The sequence below is a fragment of the Ranitomeya imitator genome, chromosome 4 (assembly GCF_032444005.1).
Source record: "Ranitomeya imitator isolate aRanImi1 chromosome 4, aRanImi1.pri, whole genome shotgun sequence".
Classification (NCBI taxonomy): domain Eukaryota; kingdom Metazoa; phylum Chordata; class Amphibia; order Anura; family Dendrobatidae; genus Ranitomeya; species Ranitomeya imitator.
The window spans coordinates 688,540,084-688,557,543 of record NC_091285.1 but is presented as its reverse complement, the minus strand read 5'-3'; the positions used below and the strand labels follow the sequence as shown (position 1 = coordinate 688,557,543).

Sequence of the window (17,460 nt, the reverse complement as noted above, 5' to 3'; positions counted from 1 at the left end):
TTAAGGAAATAACAATTTAAAGGGATATTCTCATCTTGAGACACTAATGGGAAAAATGCCTAACGGGTGGGGTTCCACTATTAGGACTTTAGTATGGAGAGGGTACAAATCAGCTCAGCGTTTCACAAGTCCCATAAGTTAATATGACCTCGTCTCCACGTTTTCATCACTGGAACATCAAAGGGGATGAAGGGAACCCCCAAACCCCGAACATGTGACTACCACCAGGAATTAGGGATCTGTTGGTGCTGAGCACCCTCTAGTGGTCAGATCCAGTATTACAATGGAACACACTTTTTTCTTTTTCACCCTCTGCAGAACATCTTTTTGGGTGAAGACATCAGGAAGCAGCTTCCTCAGGAGTCAGCCGAGTTCGATGAGGTGAATATCAACTGGAAGACCATCATGGACAGACTGAACAAGGACAACAACGCCCTGCGAGGCACCCACCACCCAGGTGTGTAGTCAGCACGGTCTTTCTAAGTCTTGTCCAGGGATGGGATCACCGGTCACAGGTAGCCTCTGTCCTTCCTCTCGTCAGGTCTCCTGGAGAAGTTGGGGGCCATGAACCAGGTACTGGAGGGGATCCAGAAATCACTGGACATGTACCTGGAGACCAAACGCCACATCTTCCCGCGCTTCTACTTCCTGTCTAATGATGACCTGCTGGAGATCCTCGGCCAGTCGCGGAATCCCGAAGCCGTCCAGCCGCATCTCAAGAAATGCTTCGATAACATTAAGTCCATCAAGATCCAGAAGGTATGGCTCCGTCCTCACCTTACACAGGCTGAGAGAATTAAAGAGGTGCTCTGCTTCTACATGCAGCCCACCCCTCCTATCGGCCACCATCCAGAATACATCGTGTTAACCCTGTGGTATCTGTTCCAGGTCGGGGTGGGCAGTAAGTCCGAGGCTGTCGGGATGTTCTCTGCAGAGGGAGAGTATGTGGAATTTACAAATGCAGTGCTATTAGAAGGTCCCGTGGAGGTAAGACCACACATATTCCCTCCAAGCTGTGGATTTACAGACTACAACTCCCAGGAGGCCTTGTCTAGGTAGGCTAGGAGTTGTAGACTGTGTGGCCTCAGCTTCTTTACACCCTGTGTCCTGTCTTCCAGGCCTGGCTTTGCGACACCGAGAGGACCATGCGCTGGACATTGAAGGACCTTCTCAGGAACTGCCGTCTGGCGCTAAAGAAGATGTCCAGCAAGCGGGACAAGTGGGTGAAGGAGTGGGCCGGGCAGGTGCGTGCACAAAACACTCCTCGTGGGGGGGAGGGAGATGCACACTCAACCCTGGTCATCACCCTCATCTGCTCGTCTTCACTCCTCATAGATGTTGATCACCTCCAGTCAGATCCAGTGGACCACTGACGTGACCAAGTCCCTGGTGACGGCTAAGGAGCGAGCAGATAAGAAGTACCTGAAAGTCATGAAGAAGAAGCAGGTTCATGCGCTCATCTCCTGCTCTCTTAAGGATGTTTCTTGATTTTGACTCCTCTTAAAGGACGGTCCAGTTTTATGTAGCTAAAGCTTTAACCTAGCAATTCACTTTGTGCCTCGTTTTCCCCCCATCTTCAAAATCTCTGCTTACTATCAGCAAACGAGAACATTTGTTGCCGACTTTCTCTCCTGACGTTGTCTCTGACATGATCAGTACTCGTGTAAGGTCCCTGGACGTCAGAAAGAAGGTTCTCATTGTGTGACAGCAAGCAGAGGTTTTTTCTGTGCAGCCATATTGCCGCCAGGTCTCACCGCGCACATGTACGCAGGTGTCTATGCTCAACAAGTACTCCGACGCCATCCGGGGAAACCTGACCAAGACCCTGCGGCTGAAGCTGGTGGCATTAATAACGGTGGAGGTCCACGCCAGGGACGTGATCGACAGGATGCTGAGGAGCGGCTGCATGGACGTCTCCTCCTTTGAGTGGTTGAGTCAACTGCGATTCTACTGGGAAAAGGTAAAGTCCAGACACAAGAAAGCAAAGGGGAGAAATGTCCATCTATCTGCAGGGCAATACATATGGGAGGAGCTAAGAGTCTCCTCCCCCTGTAGGGTGATACAGAAAGGAGGAGCTATGAGTCTCCTCCTCTGCAGGGTGATATAGATGGGAGGAGCTAGGAGTCTCCTCCCCTGCAGGGTGATACAGATAGGAGGAGCTATGAGTCTCCTCCCCCAGCAGGGTGATACAGATGGGAGGAGCTAGGAGTCTCCTCCCCTGCAGGGTGATACAGATAGGAGGAGCTAGGAGTCTTCTTCCCTTGCGGGGTCCCGTCTGTGATGTCGGGTGTCTGTCACTGTGGTGTCATTTGTGTTTTCTTTGCAGGACATTGATGACTGTCTAATTAGACAGACGAACACTCACTTCCAGTATGGCTATGAATACTTGGGGAACTCGGGTCGGCTGGTGATCACTCCGCTGACTGACCGGTACACACCGCAGTATATATATATATATATAAGGGGGTCGCCCTCCCCCATGTGGGGTAGATGTGACGCCGCCTTATACCGCCGCTCCATGACGCGTTGATCGCCCTCAGGTGTTACATGACTCTCACCACCGCCCTGCACCTTCACCGCGGAGGATCGCCCAAGGGCCCGGCCGGTACCGGGAAGACTGAGACGGTGAAGGACCTGGGAAAGGCGCTGGGGATGTACGTGATTGTGGTGAACTGCTCGGAGGGCCTGGACTATAAATCTATGGGGAGGATGTACTCCGGCCTGGCTCAGGTACCCACCATAGTACACGTCTCCTCTGGGTCTCGGGCGGTCTGTTTTAGTTTCCATTACATCCAGAGCTGCATTGATAATTCTGCAGCAGAATGCTGATTACAGATCTGGATGTGACCAGTGGATTTGCTGATTGTCTCGTCTTCGTGTCTCTCCAGACCGGCGCTTGGGGCTGCTTTGACGAATTTAATCGCATCAACATAGAAGTCCTGTCGGTGGTCGCCCAGCAGATCCTGTCCATCTTGTCCGCCCTGTCCGCCAACCTGACCCGATTCATATTTGAGGGAAGGGAGATCAACTTGGTTTGGTCTTGTGGCATCTTTATTACCATGAACCCAGGTATCTGCTCATCCTGAGCTTCTTGGTGCACGAATATAATGCTAGATTCACAGTAAAGACTGACCCTTACATAAGAGCTGTGATGGCGGCCACTAGTGGTCATCGCATGAGAGTACACTCACGTCATTCATCGCTCACAGGTTATGCCGGCCGCACTGAGCTCCCCGATAACCTCAAGTCCATGTTCAGACCCATTTCCATGGTGGTCCCGGACTCCACGCTGATTGCAGAGATCATCCTGTTTGGAGAGGGCTTTGGTAATTGTAAGGTAATGACAGACGGCACAGCGAGTCGAGTGCCCGTCACCAGGGTGGCGGTGACATTTTGGTTTTGCCCGGCAGCTCCTGGCCAAGAAGGTCTACACCCTGTACTCCCTGGCCGTGCAGCAGCTCTCCAAGCAGGACCACTATGACTTCGGGCTGAGAGCTCTGACCTCACTGCTGCGGTACGCTGGACGGAAGCGCAGGGTCCGGCCCGACCTGTCTGATGAGGAGGTGGGTGAAGGTGGTAGAGGGTCAGATGGGCACATGCAGCCTCACATCACACATGGCCGGGCTTTACTGATAATGGGGAGAGTGTGATATGGGCACATGCAGCCTCACATCACACATTGCTCACATTGACTTATGAGAAAACGGTGAAGAGGTGCCAGAGGTTCCGATGGGCACATGTAGCCTTACGTTCACATGTGGCAGGACTTGTCTGAACAGGAGGTGGGTGAAGAGTTGGCAGAGGGTCAGATGGGCACATGTAGCCTCACGTTCACACGTGGCAGGACTTGTCTGATCAGGAGGTGGGTGAAGAGGTGACAGAGGTTCCGATGGGCACATGTAGCCTTACGTTCACATGTGGCAGGACTTGTCTGAACAGGAGGTGGGTGAAGAGTTGGCAGAGGGTCAGATGGGCACATGTAGCCTCACGTTCACACGTGGCAGGATTTGTCTGATCAGGAGGTGGGTGAAGAGGTGACAGAGGGTCCGATGGGCACATGTAACCTCACGTTCACACGTGGCAGGACTTGTCTGGTCAGGAGGTGGGTGAAGAGGTGGCAGAGGGTCAGATGGGCACATGTAGCCTCACATTCACACATGGCAGGACTTGTCTGGTCAGGAGGTGGGTGAAAAGGTGGCAGAGGGTAGATGGGCACATGCAGTCTTACTTTCACACGTGGCAGGACTTGTCTGATCAGGTAGTGGGTGAAGAGGTGGCAGAGGGTCAGATTGGCAAATGTAGCCTCACGTTCACATGTGGCAGGACTTGTCTGATCAGGAGGTGGGTGAAGAGGTGGCAGAGGGTCAGATGGGCACATGTAGCCTCACGTTCACACATGGCAGGACTTGTCTGATGATGAGGTGGGTGAAAAGGTGGCAGAGGGTCAGATAGGCACATGTAGCCTCGTGTTCACACATGGCAGGACTTGTCTGATCAGGAGGTGGGTGAAGAGGTGGCAGAGGGTCAGATGGGCACATGTAGCCTTACTTTCACATGTGGCAGGACTTGTCTGGTCAGGAAGTGGGTGAAGAGGTGGCAGAGGGTCAGATGGGCACATGTAGCCTTACTTTCACACGTGGCAGGACTTTTCTGATCAGGAGGTGAGTGAAGAGGTGGCAGAGGGTCAGATGGGCACATGTAGCCGTACTTTGACACGTGGCAGGACTTGTCTGATCAGGAGGTGGGTGAAGAGGTGGCAGGGGGTCAGATGGGCACATGTAGCCTTACGTTCACATGTGGCAGGACTTGTCTGAACAGGAGGTGGGTGAAGAGGTGGCAGAGGGTCAGATGGGCACATGTAGCCTTACGTTCACATGTGGCAGGACTTGTCTGATCAGGAGGTGGGTGAAGAGGTGGCAGAGGGTCAGATGGGCACATGTAGCCTTATGTTCACACGTGGCAGGACTGGTCTGATGAGGAGGTGGGTGAAGAGGTGGCAGAGGGTCAGATTGGCAAATGTAGCCTTACGTTCACATGTGGCAGGACTTGTCTGGTCAGGAGGTGGGTGAAGAGGTGGCAGAGGGTCAGATTGGCAAATGTAGCCTCACATTCACACGTGGCAGGACTTGTCTGATGATGCGGTGAGTGAAGAGGTGACAGAGGGTCAGATGGGCACATGTAGCCTCACATTCACACGTGGCAGGACTTGTCTGATCAGGAGGTGGGGGAAGAGGTGGCAGAGGGTGAGATGGGCACATGAAGCCTCACGTTCGCACGTGGCAGGACTTGTCTGATCAGGAGGTGGGTGAAGAGGAGGCAGAGGGTCAGATGGGCACATGTAGCCTTACTTTCACACGTGGCAGGACTTGTCTGGTCAGGAAGTGGGTGAAGAGGTGGCAGAGGGTCAGATGGGCACATGTAGCCTCGCATTCACACGTGGCAGGACTTGTCTGATGAGGAGGTGGGTGAAAAGGTGGCAGAGGGTCAGATGGGCACATGTAGCCTCACGTTTACACGTGGCAGGATTTGTCTGATCAGGATGTGGGTGAAGAGGTGGCAGAGGGTCAGATGGGCACATGTAGCCTCACGTTCACACGTGGCAGGACTTGTATGATCAGGAGGTGGGTGAAGAGGTGGCAAATTGTCAGATGGGCACATGTAGCCTCACGTTCACACGTGGCAGGACTTGTCTGATCAGGAGGTGGGTGAGGAGGTGGCAGAGGGTCAGATGGGCACATGTAGCCTTACTTTCACATGTGGCAGGACTTGTCTGGTCAGGAAGTGGGTGAAGAGGTGTCAGAGGGTCAGATGGGCACATGTAGCCTCGCATTCACACGTGGCAGGACTTGTCTGATGAGGAGGTGGGTGAAGAGGTGGCAGAGGGTCAGATGGGCACATGTAGCCTTACTTTCACATGTGGCAGGACTTGTCTGGTCAGGAAATGGGTGAAGAAGTGGCAGAGGGTCAGATGGGCACATGTAGCCTTGCATTCACACGTGGCAGGACTTTTCTGGTCAGGAGGTGGGTGAAGAGGTGGTAGATTGTCAGATGGGCACATGAAGCCTCACGTTCACACGTGGCAGGACTTGTCTGATCAGGAGGTGAGTGAAGAGGTGGTAGAGGGTCAGATGGGCACTTGTAGCCTCACGTTCACACGTGGCAGGACTTGTCTGATCAGGAGGTGGCAGAGGGTCAGATGGGCACATGTAGCCTCACGTTCACATGTGGCAGGACTTGTCTGATCAGGAGGTGGGTGAAGAGGTGGTAGAGGGTCAGATGGGCACATGTAGCCTCACGTTCACACGTGGCAGGACTTGTCTGATCAGGAGGTGTGTGAAGAGGTGGCAGAGGGTCAGATGGGCACATGAAGTCTCACGCTCACACATGGCAGGACTTGTCTGATGAGGAGGTGACAGAGGGTCAGATGGGCACACGTAGCCTTATGTTCACACGTGGCAGGACTTGTCGGATGAGGAGGTGGCAGAGGGTCATATGGGCACATACGACCTCATGTTCACAGTGTTCCCATCTTCATTCCCGCCCTCAGATCCTGCTGATGTCCATGAAGGATATGAACATTGCCAAGCTGACCTCTGTCGATCTTCCCCTGTTTAACGGGATCATGCAGGACTTGTTCCCTGGCATTGACACTCCGCCTGTGGATTATGGAAAGGTGGGTTCAGCGGGTAAAGTCTTTTAATCTGGCATCTGATGATCTAAGCATGAGCCCACCGGGCATTCCTGGCTAGTATTGTTCTCGGGATTTGAAAACTCCAACTAAAGTGGTGACCATCAGAGGACAAGGGCTCCTGTGGACAGCGCTCCACTCACATCCAAGCTGTACTCCCATAGTGCACTGCACTTGTAGTCCCTGCATGGAGGGAGACGTTTCCTACAACCATTATTACCACCCCCCAGTGCACCGTGCGGGGCATTCCTGATTGGCAGTGGGAGAAAGAGTGAGCTAACAGGAAAGCTTTGGGTGTGACTGGAGTATACCCCAAGTGACACATATGTAGAGCTCCTCGGCTGCCGGATGTTATCACCCAGCACTGGTCTGTAATACAGCATTACTGATGGGGGGCTGCGATGGGCACATTAATGCCGTACAGCTGGTGGGTTTTGTGCTGCTCTTGTAATTAGTAAATCTTCGTTTTCCCTCAGCTCCGGGAACAGATTGAACAGGAACTCCGACTCTCTGGCCTGCAAGTTACACCATTCACCGTCACCAAAGTCATCCAGCTTTATGAAACCAAGACCTCACGCCACTCCTGCATGATCGTGGGGAGGACATGCAGCGGGAAGACCACCACATGGCGCTGCCTGCAGGCCGCTGTGTCTGCGCTGCACCGCGGCGGGGACATGAACTACAACCTTGTGCGGGTGAGAGAATAGTGGGGGTGGTCATTGTTTTATTGTAGCTCCTCTTTAGTAGAGCCCCCCCCAGGAGGAGCAGGGTGACCTGATGGGGGAGCTAACGTTCCCCGGCCGTCCACCCACAGTCATCCACTGCTGGATAAATTTGCTGCCACGTATCATAGCGCAATTATTTCCCATGCACAGGATTTCCCCCTGAATCCCAAAGCCGTGTCGCTGGGGGAGCTGTATGGGGAATACGACCTGACAACCAACGAGTGGACAGACGGCATTCTCTCCAGTCTGATGAGGACGGCGTGCGCAGGTGCCATGTCATGTACATTGCACATGTATAGAGGGTGATATGGCGACTGCCAGTAATACCTAAGCAGTGGTCGTACAATACAAGGAGTGTGTGAGTGGGGGCCGTACAGTACGAGGAGTGTGTGAGCGGGGGCCGTACAATACAAGGAGTGTGTGAGCGGGGGCCATACAGTACGAGGAGTGTGTGAGCGGGGGCCGTACAGTACGAAGAGTGTGTGAGCGGGTGCCGTACAGTACGAGGAGTGTGTGAGTGGGGGCCGTACAGTACGAGGAGTGTGTGAGCGGGGGCCGTACAATACAAGGAGTGTGTGAGCGGGGGCCGTACAGTACGAAGAGTGTGTGAGCGGGGGCCGTACAGTACGAAGAGTGTGTGAGCGGGTGCCGTACAGTACGAGGAGTGTGTGAGTGTGGGCCGTACAGTACGAGGAGTGTGTGAGCGGGGGCCGTACAGTACGAGGAGTGTGTGAGCGGGGGCCGTACAGTACGAGGAGTGTGTGAGCGGGGGCCGTACAGTACGAGGAGTGTGTGAGTGTGGGCCGTACAGTACGAGGAGTGTGTGAGCGGGGGCCGTACAATACGAGGAGTGTGTGAGCGGGGGCCGTACAGTACGAAGAGTGTGTGAGCGGGGGCCGTACAGTACGAGGAGTGTGTGAGCATGGGCCGTACAGTACGAGGAGTGTGTGAGCGGGGGCCGTACAGTACGAGGAGTGTGTGAGCGGGGGCCGTACAGTACGAGGAGTGTGTGAGCGGGGGCCGTACAGTACGAGGAGTGTGTGAGTGTGGGCCGTACAGTACGAGGAGTGTGTGAGCGGGGGCCGTACAATACGAGGAGTGTGTGAGCGGGGGCCGTACAGTACGAAGAGTGTGTGAGCGGGGGCCGTACAGTACGAGGAGTGTGTGAGTGTGGGCCGTACAGTACGAGGAGTGTGTGAGCGGGGGCCGTACAGTACGAGGAGTGTGTGAGTGGGGGCCGTACTGTACGAGGAGTGTGTGAGCGGGGGCCGTACAGTACGAGGAGTGTGTGAGCGGGGGCCGTACTGTACGAGGAGTGTGTGAGCGGGGGCCGTACTGTACGAGGAGTGTGTGAGCGGGGGCCGTACTGTACGAGGAGTGTGTGTGCGGGGGCCGTACAGTACGAGGAGTGTGTGTGCGGGGGCCGTACAGTACGAGGAGTGTGTGAGTGTGGGCCGTACAGTACGAGGAGTGTGTGAGCGGGGGCCGTACAATACGAGGAGTGTGTGAGCGGGGGCCGTACAGTACGAAGAGTGTGTGAGCGGGGGCCGTACAGTACGAAGAGTGTGTGAGCGGGTGCCGTACAGTACGAGGAGTGTGTGAGTGTGGGCCGTACAGTACGAGGAGTGTGTGAGCGGGGGCCGTACAGTACGAGGAGTGTGTGAGCGGGGGCCGTACAGTACGAGGAGTGTGTGAGCGGGGGCCGTACAGTACGAGGAGTGTGTGAGTGTGGGCCGTACAGTACGAGGAGTGTGTGAGCGGGGGCCGTACAATACGAGGAGTGTGTGAGCGGGGGCCGTACAGTACGAAGAGTGTGTGAGCGGGGGCCGTACAGTACGAGGAGTGTGTGAGTGTGGGCCGTACAGTACGAGGAGTGTGTGAGCGGGGGCCGTACAGTACGAGGAGTGTGTGAGTGGGGGCCGTACTGTACGAGGAGTGTGTGAGCGGGGGCCGTACAGTACGAGGAGTGTGTGAGCGGGGGCCGTACTGTACGAGGAGTGTGTGAGCGGGGGCCGTACTGTACGAGGAGTGTGTGAGCGGGGGCCGTACTGTACGAGGAGTGTGTGTGCGGGGGCCGTACTGTACGAGGAGTGTGTGTGCGGGGGCCGTACAGTACGAGGAGTGTGTGAGCGGGGGCCGTACTGTACGAGGAGTGTGTGAGTGTGGGCCGTACAGTACGAGGAGTGTGTGAGCGGGGGCCGTACAGTACGAGGAGTGTGTGAGCGGGGGCCGTACTGTACGAGGAGTGTGTGTGCGGGGGCCGTACAGTACGAGGAGTGTGTGAGCGGGGGCCGTACAGTACGAGGAGTGTGTGAGCGGGGGCCCTACAGTACGAGGAGTGTGTGAGCGGGGGCCGTACAGTACGAGGAGTGTGTGAGCGGGGGCCGTACAGTACGAGGAGTGTGTGAGCGGGGGCCGTACTGTACGAGGAGTGTGTGAGCGGGGGCCCTACAGTACGAGGAGTGTGTGAGCGGGGGCCGTACAGTACGAGGAGTGTGTGAGCGGGGGCCCTACAGTACGAGGAGTGTGTGAGCGGGGGTTGTACTGTACGAGGAGTGTGTGAGCGGGGGCCGTACAGTACGAGGAGTGTGTGAGCGGGGGCCCTACAGTACGAGGAGTGTGTGAGCGGGGGTTGTACTGTACGAGGAGTGTGTGAGCGGGGGCCCTACAGTACGAGGAGTGTGTGAGCGGGGGCCGTACTGTACGAGGAGTGTGTGAGCGGGGGCCGTACAGTACGAGGAGTGTGTGAGCGGGGACCGTACAGTACGAGGAGTGTGTGAGCGGGGGCCCTACAGTACGAGGAGTGTGTGAGCGGGGGTTGTACTGTACGAGGAGTGTGTGAGCGGGGGCCCTACAGTACGAGGAGTGTGTGAGCGGGGGTTGTACTGTACGAGGAGTGTGTGAGCGGGGGCCCTACAGTACTAGGAGTGTGTGAGCGGGGGCCGTACAGTACGAGGAGTGTGTGAGCGGGGGCCCTACAGTACGAGGAGTGTGTGAGCGGGGGTTGTACTGTACGAGGAGTGTGTGAGCGGGGGCCGTACAGTACGAGGAGTGTGTGAGCGGGGGCCGTACAGTACGAGGAGTGTGTGAGCAGGGTTTGTACTGTACGAGGAGTGTGTGAGCGGGGGCCGTACAGTACGAGGAGTGTGTGAGCAGGGGCCGTACAGTACGCGGAGTGTGTGAGCGGGGGTTGTACTGTACGAGGAGTGTGTGAGCGGGGGTTGTACTGTACGAGGAGTGTGTCAGCAGGGGTTGTACTGTACAAGGAGTGTGTGAGCGGGGGCTGTACAGGTGAGGAGTGTGTAAGCAGGGGCCGTACAGGTGAGGAGTGTGTGAGCGGGGGCTGTATAGGTGAGGAGTGTGTGAGCGGGGGCTGTATAGGTGAGGAGTGTGTGAGCAGGGGCTGTACAGGTGAGGAGTGTGTGAGCGGGGGCTGTATAGGTGAGGAGTGTTTGAGCGGGGGCTGTATAGGTGAGGAGTGTGTGAGCAGGGGCTGTATAGGTGAGGAGTGTGTGAGCGGGGGCTGTATAGGTGAGGAGTGTGTGAGCAGGGGCTGTACAGGTGAGGAGTGTGTGAGCGGGGGCTGTACAGGTGAGGAGTGTGTGAGCGGGGGCTGTACAGGTGAGGAGTGTGTAAGCAGGGGCCGTACAGGTGAGGAGCGTGTGAGCGGGGGCAGTACAGGTGAGGAGCGTGTGAGCAGGGGCTGTACAGGTGAGGAGTGTGTAAGCAGGGGCCGTACAGGTGAGGAGTGTGTGAGCGGGGGCAGTACAGGTGAGGAGCGTGTGAGCGGGGGCTGTACAGGTGAGGAGCGTGTGAGCAGGGGCAGTACAGGTGAGGAGTGTGTGAGCAGGGGCAGTACAGGTGAGGAGTGTGTGAGCGGGGGCAGTACAGGTGAGGAGCGTGTGAGCGGGGGCTGTATAGGTGAGGAGCGTGTGAGCAGGGGCAGTACAGGTGAGGAGTGTGTGAGCGGGGGCAGTACAGGTGAGGAGTGTGTGAGCGGGGGCTGTATAAATGAGGAGTGTGTGAGCAGGGGCAGTACAGGTGAGGAATGTGTGAGCGGGGGCTGTATAGGTGAGGAGTGTGTGAGCAGGGGCAGTACAGGTGAGGAATGTGTGAGCAGGGGCAGTACAGGTGAGGAGTGTGTGAGCGGGGGCCGTATAGGTGAGGAGTGTGTGAGCAGGGGCAGTACAGGTGAGGAGTGTGTAAGCGGGGGCTGTATAGGTGAGGAGTGTGTGAGCAGGGGCAGTACAGGTGAGGAATGTGTGAGCAGGGGCAGTACAGGTGAGGAGTGTGTGAGCGGGGGCCGTATAGGTGAGGAGTGTGTGAGCGGGGGCCGTACAGGTGAGGAGTGTGTGAGCGGGGACAGTACAGGTGAGGAGTGTGTGAGCAGGGACAGTACAGGTGAGGAGTGTGTGAGCAGGGGCAGTACAGGTGAGGAGTGTGTGAGCGGGGGCTGTATAGGTGAGGAGTGTGTGAGCAGGGGCAGTACAGGTGAGGAGTGTGTGAGCGGGGGCCGTACAGGTGAGGAGTGTGTGAGCGGAGGCAGTACAGGTGAGGAGTGTGTGAGCGGGGGCAGTACAGGTGAGGAGCGTGTGAGCGGGGGCTGTATAGGTGAGGAGTGTGTGATCAGGGGCAGTACAGGTGAGGAGTGTGTAAGCAGGGGCCGTACAGGTAACATAACATAGTAACATAGTTAGTAAGGCCAAAAAAAGACATTTGTCCATCCAGTTCAGCCTATATTCCGTCATAATAAATCCCCAGATCTACGTCCTTTTACAGAACCTAATAATTGTATGATACAATATTGTTCTGCTCCAGGTGAGGAGCGTGTGAGCGGGGGCAGTACAGGTGAGGAGCGTGTGAGCGGGGGCTGTATAGGTGAGGAGTGTGTGAGCAGGGGCAGTACAGGTGAGGAGTGTGTAAGCAGGGGCCGTACAGGTGAGGAGTGTGTGAGCGGGGGCAGTACAGGTGAGGAGCGTGTGAGCGGGGGCTGTATAGGTGAGGAGTGTGTGAGCAGGGGCAGTACAGGTGAGGAGTGTGTGAGCAGGGGCAGTACAGGTGAGGAGCGTGTGAGCGGGGGCTGTATAGGTGAGGAGCGTGTGAGCGGGGGCAGTACAGGTGAGGAGTGTGTGAGCGGGGGCCGTACAGGTGAGGAGTGTGTGAGCGGGGGCTGTATAGGTGAGGAGTGTGTGAGCGGGGGCCGTACAGGTGAGGAGTACGGGCAAAAAGGGCTCTAAAAGTGAACCTGGAAATTATAGGCCAGTAAGTCTAACCTCTATTGTTGGTAAAATATTTGAAGGGTTTCTGAGGGATGTTATTCTGGATTATCTCAATGAGAATAACTGTTTAACTCCATATCAGCATGGGTTTATGAGAAATCGCTCCTGTCAAACCAATCTAATCAGTTTTTATGAAGAGGTAAGCTATAGACTGGACCACGGTGAGTCATTGGACGTGGTATATCTCGATTTTTCCAAAGCGTTTGATACCGTGCCGCACAAGAGGTTGGTACACAAAATGAGAATGTTTGGTCTGGGGGAAAATGTGTGTAAATGGGTTAGTAACTGGCTTAGTGATAGAAAGCAGAGGGTGGTTATAAATGGTATAGTCTCTAACTGGGTCGCTGTGACCAGTGGGGTACCGCAGGGGTCAGTATTGGGACCTGTTCTCTTCAACATATTCATTAATGATCTGGTAGAAGGTTTACACAGTAAAATATCGATATTTGCAGATGATACAAAACTATGTAAAGCAGTTAATACAAGAGAAGATAGTATTCTGCTACAGATGGATCTGGATAAGTTGGAAACTTGGGCTGAAAGGTGGCAGATGAGGTTTAACAATGATAAATGTAAGGTTATACACATGGGAAGAGGGAATCAATATCACCATTACACACTGAACGGGAAACCACTGGGTAAATCTGACAGGGAGAAGGACTTGGGGATCCTAGTTAATGATAAACTTACCTGGAGCAGCCAGTGCCAGGCAGCAGCTGTCAAGGCAAACAGGATCATGGGGTGCATTAAAAGAGGTCTGGATACACATGATGAGAGCATTATACTGCCTCTGTACAAATCCCTAGTTAGACCGCACATGGAGTACTGTGTCCAGTTTTGAGCACCGGTGCTCAGGAAGGATATAATGGAACTAGAGAGGGTACAAAGGAGGGCAACAAAATTAATAAAGGGGATGGGAGAACTACAATACCCAGATAGATTAGCGAAATTAGGATTATTTAGTCTAGAAAAAAGACGACTGAGGGGCGATCTAATAACCATGTATAAGTATATAAGGGGACAATACAAATATCTCGCTGAGGATCTGTTTATACCAAGGAAGGTGACGGGCACAAGGGGGCATTCTTTGCGTCTGGAGGAGAGAAGGTTTTTCCACCAACATAGAAGAGGATTCTTTACTGTTAGGGCAGTGAGAATCTGGAATTGCTTGCCTGAGGAGGTGGTGATGGCGAACTCAGTCGAGGGGTTCAAGAGAGGCCTGGATGTCTTCCTGGAGCAGAACAATATTGTATCATACAATTATTAGGTTCTGTAGAAGGACGTAGATCTGGGGATTTATTATGATGGAATATAGGCTGAACTGGATGGACAAATGTCTTTTTTCGGCCTTACTAACTATGTTACTATGTTACTATGAGTGTGTGAGCGGGGGCAGTACAGGTGAGGAGTGTGTAAGCAGGGGCCGTACAGGTGAGGAGTGTGTGAGCGGGGGCCGTACAGGTGAGGAGTGTGTGAGCGGGGGCCGTACAGGCGAGGAGTGTGTAAGCGGGGGCCGTACAGGTGAGGAGTGTGTGAGCGGGGGCCGTATAGGTGAGGAGTGTGTGAGCAGGGGCCGTACAGGTCAGGAGTGTGTGAGCGGGGGCCGTACAGGCGAGGAGTGTGTGAGCGGGGGCCGTATAGGTGAGAAGTGTGTGAGCAGGGGCAGTACAGGTGAGGAGTGTGTGAGCAGGGGCAGTACAGGTGAGGAGTGTGTAAGCAGGGGCCGTACAGGTGAGGAGTGTGTGAGCAGGGGCAGTACAGGTGAGGAGTGTGTGAGCAGGGGCAGTACAGGTGAGGAGTGTGTAAGCAGGGGCCGTACAGGTGAGGAGTGTGTGAGCGGGGGCCGTACAGGTGAGGAGTGTGTGAGCGGGGGCAGTACAGGTGAGGAGTGTGTGAGCAGGGGCTGTATAGGTGAGGAGTATGTAAGCAGGGGCCGTACAGGTCAGGAGTGTGTGAGTGGGGGCTGTACAGGTGAGGAGTGTGTGAGCAGGGGCCGTACAGGTCAGGAGTGTGTGAGCGGGGGCCGTACAGGTGAGGAGTGTGTGAGCGGGGGCAGTACAGGTGAGGAGTGTGTGAGCAGGGGCTGTATAGGTGAGGAGTGTGTGAGCTGGGGCTGTATAGGTGAGGAGTGTGTAAGCAGGGGCCGTACAGGTCAGGAGTGTGTGAGCGGGGGCTGTACAGGTGAGGAGTGTGTGAGCAGGGGCCGTACAGGTGAGGAGTGTGTGAGCGGGGGCTGTACAGGTGAGGAGTGTGTGAGCGGGGGCCGTACAGGTCAGGAGTGTGTGAGCACACACAGAGAGGATACACATGGGAGGTCTCACGTACAGGGAGGATAGAGCGTGGCGCACATTATGTGGCGCGTAATATACCGAGAGGACGGACGTGGAAGGTCTGACGTTTGGATTGGTCTTTCTTAAAGATGAGAAGCCGGATGAGAAGTGGATCGTGTTTGACGGCCCCGTGGACACTCTGTGGATCGAGAGCATGAATTCTGTGATGGATGACAACAAAGTCCTGACTCTCATTAATGGGGAGAGGATCGCCATGCCCGAGCAGGTGAGCTTACCGCCACTTCTGACCCCATGAGCCGACCATCCACCGCCTCAGATGTGTTTATCGCTGTGCTCTCTTCCTTCTCCCAGGTGTCATTGTTGTTTGAAGTTGCGGATCTGGCAGTGGCCTCTCCAGCTACAGTGTCACGCTGTGGCATGGTGTACACGGACTACACCAGTCTGGGGTGGAAGCCATATGTCCTATCCTGGCTGGAGAAGAGAGGAAAGGTAGATGTGATCACGTTCCTTAACAGAACAGTATACCGCTAGCAAATCACCCCATCTATAGCAAAGCATGGCCTCTATAGCAAAGCATGGCCTCTATAGCAAAGCATGGCCTCTATAGCAAAGCGTGGCTTCTATAGCAAATCACCCCATCTATAGCAAAGCGTGGCCTCTATAGCAAATCACCCCATCTATAGCAAAGCATGGCCTCTATAGCAAAGCATGGCCTCTATAGCAAAGCGTGGCCTCTATAGCAAATCACCCCATCTATAGCAAAGCATGGCCTCTATAGCAAAACATGGCCTCTATATCTAAGCGTGCCCTCTACAGTAAAGCGTGCCTTCTATAGTAAAGCGTGCCCTCTACAGTAAAGCGTGCCTTCTATAGTAAATCGAGCCCTCTACAGCAAAGCGTGCCCTCTACAGCGAAGCGTGCCCTCTACAGCAAAGTGTGCCCTCTACAGTAAAGCGTGCCATCTACAGCAAAGCGTGCCCTCTACAGTAAAGCGTGCCCTCTGCATTAAAGTGTGCCCTCTACAGTATTGCGTGCCCTCTATACCAAAGCATGCCCTCTACAGCAAAGCGTGTCCTCTACAGTAATGCGTGCCCTCTACAGCGAAGCGTGCCCTCTACAGCAAAGTGTGCCCTCTACAGTAAAGCATGCCCTCTACATTAAAGTGTGCCCTCTACAGTAAAGCGTGCCATCTACAGCAAAGCGTGCCCTCTACAGTAAAGCATGCCCTCTACATTAAAGTGTGCCCTCTACAGTATTGCGTGCCCTCTATACCAAAGCATGCCCTCTACAGCAAAGCGTGCCCTCTACAGTATTGCGCGCCCTCTATACCAAAGCATGCCCTCTACAGTAAAGCATGGCCTGTACAGTCACAACCCCTTTTCTCTACCCGTCACTTGTCCCCTGCGCAGGCAGAAGTGGAGACGCTACAGCGTATGTTTGATAAGTACGTCGGGCGCATTCTTGAATTCAAGAGGCTTAACTGTACAGACCTGGTCCCCCAAGAAGAGACCTGCGGGGTCATCTCTCTCTGCAGACTCTACGACTCTCTTGCCACAGCAGAGAATGGGGTGAGTTGGGTTCGGCGGCCGGTTCTGTCCTTACTCCTGAGGTCTGCGCTTCTCTCACGTGTTCTCTGCTCTCCCGCAGGTGAACCCCGCTGACCCCGATAACTACAGCCGCATGGTGGAGCTCTGCTTCTTATTCTGCATGATCTGGTCAGTGTGCGCCTCAGTGGATGAAGATGGAAGGAGGAAAGTGGACAACTACCTGAGAGAGCTGGAAGGAAGCTTCCCCAATAAGGTGACTGACCCCCTGAGGGGGCGACAGACCCTCAGCCTCCTGTGTTTTAGGGTGGAAGGTCACCATTCACCTCACTGCTGATGTGGCCATAATGGCCTCCAGGTCTCGTGTTAAGGCAGCGATCCTCACCCCTATCCATGGGCCGTATTGGGTACCGCTGCTCCTCTCCATTCACTTGACATCTTATCTTCCTCTCTTATTTCAGGACACCGTATATGAATATTTTGTGGATCCTAAAAGCAAAAATTGGCTCAACTTTGAGGAACGGCTCCCTAGCGGGTGGAGGATCCAAGCCAAGTAAGTGCTAATAAGCCGAATTCTCCTCCGTTCATCTCTTATCTGCCTCTTTATACAGCTCATCCTCATCTGCACGCCATTTTCACGGCATGCCTGTACAGTAGGGTCCCAGCCGTGATGTTATCCTCTCCTTACAGCGCCCCATTCTACAAGATCATGGTGCCCACAGTGGACACCGTCCGCTACCAGTTCATAGTAAACGCACTGGTATCAAACCACATCCCAGTCCTGCTTGTTGGACCGGTGGGTACCGGGAAGACCTCCATTGCCCAAAGTGTCCTGCAGTCCTTAGACGCTTCTAAATGGGCGCTGCTGACGGTGAACATGTCCGCCCAGGTAAATGGTTATCCTGCATCTGTTATGAAAGGTCCTGGGTCCAG

General features: G+C 54.8%; 1 protein-coding gene across 1 annotated transcript in view; it reads left to right on the top strand.

Annotated features, from left to right (window-relative positions):
- DNAH2 (dynein axonemal heavy chain 2) overlaps positions 1 to 17,460 on the top strand; it is a 108,002-nt gene that overhangs the window by 64,361 nt on the left and 26,181 nt on the right. Inside the window, exons 29-48 of the mRNA XM_069767428.1 lie at positions 319 to 457; positions 542 to 759; positions 889 to 987; positions 1,119 to 1,244; positions 1,336 to 1,446; positions 1,772 to 1,960; positions 2,327 to 2,430; positions 2,541 to 2,730; positions 2,889 to 3,069; positions 3,210 to 3,337; positions 3,411 to 3,563; positions 6,548 to 6,673; positions 7,165 to 7,383; positions 7,564 to 7,681; positions 15,112 to 15,248; positions 15,335 to 15,472; positions 16,393 to 16,551; positions 16,631 to 16,783; positions 16,989 to 17,080; positions 17,218 to 17,416. Coding sequence (XP_069623529.1) covers positions 319 to 457; positions 542 to 759; positions 889 to 987; positions 1,119 to 1,244; positions 1,336 to 1,446; positions 1,772 to 1,960; positions 2,327 to 2,430; positions 2,541 to 2,730; positions 2,889 to 3,069; positions 3,210 to 3,337; positions 3,411 to 3,563; positions 6,548 to 6,673; positions 7,165 to 7,383; positions 7,564 to 7,681; positions 15,112 to 15,248; positions 15,335 to 15,472; positions 16,393 to 16,551; positions 16,631 to 16,783; positions 16,989 to 17,080; positions 17,218 to 17,416 — 2,979 coding nt within the window. The remainder of the gene's footprint in view (positions 1 to 318; positions 458 to 541; positions 760 to 888; positions 988 to 1,118; positions 1,245 to 1,335; positions 1,447 to 1,771; positions 1,961 to 2,326; positions 2,431 to 2,540; positions 2,731 to 2,888; positions 3,070 to 3,209; positions 3,338 to 3,410; positions 3,564 to 6,547; positions 6,674 to 7,164; positions 7,384 to 7,563; positions 7,682 to 15,111; positions 15,249 to 15,334; positions 15,473 to 16,392; positions 16,552 to 16,630; positions 16,784 to 16,988; positions 17,081 to 17,217; positions 17,417 to 17,460) is intronic.